Source organism: Schistocerca gregaria, chromosome 1, assembly GCF_023897955.1.
Source record: "Schistocerca gregaria isolate iqSchGreg1 chromosome 1, iqSchGreg1.2, whole genome shotgun sequence".
Taxonomy (NCBI): domain Eukaryota; kingdom Metazoa; phylum Arthropoda; class Insecta; order Orthoptera; family Acrididae; genus Schistocerca; species Schistocerca gregaria.
The window spans coordinates 880,027,824-880,030,344 of record NC_064920.1 but is presented as its reverse complement, the minus strand read 5'-3'; the positions used below and the strand labels follow the sequence as shown (position 1 = coordinate 880,030,344).

Genomic DNA, 2,521 nt, shown 5'->3' with positions numbered 1-2,521 from the left:
AGTGTCTCCATGTAACTATACACTTCCTCGCTGATTCGGACTAAAGTTTTCCGGCAGAAATTTCAATTATGTGGCGCTGGTGTAGCAAGCGGTTGCGCCGTGGCGCTTCCGTTTATTCATATTACCGAAGTATTTTTATTTAGGTGAATCCACTTCTATACATCTAAATGGTAAATAAATGATGCTGGTATTTACTTTAAGAATAGCGTGCGCATAAAACAGCTACAGGTAACGTTGATAACAGCCACGAGGGTCGCGCCCTCTGCCGTCGAATGCACAATGCCGTGCGCCTGAATTCTATAAATTCCCGCCTCAGCGAAATCTGAATGTACTCTTGTGGTAGTCCTCCATTTCTTACAAGTACTGTGATTGTAAGTATGTAGCTGTGAATTTGAGTACCTGAATTTCGCACCATTTCAGTGGTAAAGGTGTGTCTATTACTGTCTTTAACAGACAACATGCCTGAACTAACGGCTTCCAATCCTGAAGAAGGCAAGCTACTCCACGCTGAAAGCTCTGTTCCTGCAGCACCTGCTAGTGCACAGGTCCAGCAGCCTGTAGCTGGGGAGGTACCAGAGCAGACATACAAGACTGCTGAGCTGCTGAAACGCTGGCCAGCAATAGTAATTGCTTTCCAGAAAAGCAGAGATGCGTATTGCTCTGTAAAGCAAAAGGCCCGCATCATCACCTGCTCACTTAACTTGGCTGAAAAAGTGGTTGGCTCGGTTTTCAAATTTGCAGAAAGCAAAGTGAGTAGCTTGGTGCCAGTTATTCAGAACATAGACAAAGCAGTCAGCGAAGGCGTGGTAGTAATAGAGAAGAAATTTCCTGCAGTGAGGGAGTCACCGGAAAAGGTAACAGCTAGTAAATGTAAACTTGAAAACAGTCCCGTGAAAACTGTAACAAATCTTTCTCCTTTTCAGCTGTACAGTGCTATCACGCAACAAATAATAAAAATTATCCGTCCAGCGCTGGATAAAACTGAAGCTATAAGCGAAATAGGCAGGAAGAAACTTAACAGGGCTGGTAAAATAATAATGAAAAAATATAACAACGTGATCACGATTGTGGACAGCTGGATAGACAAACTGGAGAAAAAATTGAATGTGGCAGCGCCTGGTGAGTTCTCTTACGCTGAGTAGACATATTCATAGTTTACACGGCGTTTGTGATGCGTCACTAAAAATTTAATATTTGGAATCGTGGTTTATCACGCACAAATTTATAACGAATGAAGTTATTTTCACAATAACTTGTAACTCTTAATTATATATACATTACTGGTGACTTTACTTGCCGTAAATTTTGTAGTTTGTCACGTAAAAATACTTGCTCCTCCGTAAGCATGACAAAAGCGACAGCATTAACACGTCCAGTCAATGTTGTCCGAACGGCAGCTGTCATGTCACTGTAGCAGTGTGGATGTTGAAAGCTGGTGGCGTTTGCGTGACCTGTCGTGTTCGCTTGTTCAGGTGTGCAGACGGCTACCGCCGAGGCGTCTTCAGTGTTGGTGGCTCCAGATGAGACCACCATCCCCACGGCCGGCCCCGCCCTGGAGCCCCCGGCGGGTCGGGTGCGACAGGCGCTGACACTGTGCAGGCGTGCGGCCACGGCGCTGGCGGTCTTCCAAGTGGGCGCAGCTTTCTACCTGCTGCCTCGTGCACCGCTCGTGGGCCGTTTCTTCAGAGAGATGGAGGCGCCCGCATCTTCGTCCTCCAGCGGCGCGTCATTCGCCAGGCTCCCTACGCCAACGCCTTCGGAGGAGCGACCGCTGTCCAGGCCTCTATCCATGCACTCGCTGCACCCGGAGCAATTTATTTCCCTGCCGCAAGAGTGACCATCAGACGTCTTTCCGTAACTCGAATCTTCAATTCCTTCAGCTACTCTACTTAACTGTTTCAAGAGTTAACTATCGGTGAAAATAAAAAAAAAATATTCGTACTTGGATGCATTACTCTTCATCTACATTATGCCACCATGTTCCCAAAGTTTCGTATAACAAGTGTTGAAAGCTAAGGGTTGTGATAAGGGCAAAAATAGTATTGCCTCCTCCGTAGAGGAGGCTTGCCTTTAGCAGCAACATTTAGCTAGGTTAAGCTACAAAGTTAGGGGCCACTCAGAAATGTGACACGAATTTGGTGCTGGAAGCTCCTCTTAGTTAGTCATACTCTCTCCTTGTCTAACGCAGCACGTTTTGCAGTTTTAAATCTAAAAAGTAAATGAAAATACTGCTTCCAAAATTACTTGATTCTTAATGAAATCAAAAATAGAACGTTCCAAAAAAAAAAAAAAAAAAAAAGCGCGAAACATAACAAATTGAAGGATTCCAAATTCATGTCATTAAAAACGTTCCTCTTTTGTTGCTAAGTAGAATAGCTGGCACATCGTTCTCGATTTGCATTATATTGGTAGCATTCCACGTAATCTTCATCCAATTAAGTCATTCTTTATCAGAGACGTTCCCTGGGATGTCTAGCTGCAATTCATTGATGAATCTTCCCAAAGGACAACACATCTTGTT

General features: G+C 44.4%; 1 protein-coding gene across 1 annotated transcript; it reads left to right on the top strand.

Annotated features, from left to right (window-relative positions):
* Positions 1-328: 328 nt before the first annotated feature.
* On the top strand, positions 329-2,240 carry LOC126273493 (uncharacterized). The gene is made up of 4 exons (XM_049977038.1): positions 329-371; positions 454-854; positions 924-1,119; positions 1,473-2,240. The coding sequence occupies exons 2-4, from the start codon at positions 459-461 to the stop codon at positions 1,835-1,837; spliced, it is 957 nt and encodes a 318-aa protein (XP_049832995.1). The 5' UTR covers positions 329-371; positions 454-458; the 3' UTR covers positions 1,838-2,240.
* The last annotated feature ends 281 nt before the right edge of the window (positions 2,241-2,521 follow it).

What these genes read in the sequence shown, in the direction of transcription:
- LOC126273493 (XM_049977038.1), top strand. Translation starts at nt 459, where the DNA reads ATGCCTGAACTAACGGCTTCCAATCCTGAAGAAGGCAAGCTACTCCAC. An exon ending in TGAGGGAGTCACCGGAAAAG is followed by an intron (nt 855 to 923) that starts GTAACAGCTAGT and finishes TCTCCTTTTCAG; the next exon opens with CTGTACAGTGCTATCACGCA. An exon ending in ATTGAATGTGGCAGCGCCTG is followed by an intron (nt 1,120 to 1,472) that starts GTGAGTTCTCTT and finishes TCGCTTGTTCAG; the next exon opens with GTGTGCAGACGGCTACCGCC.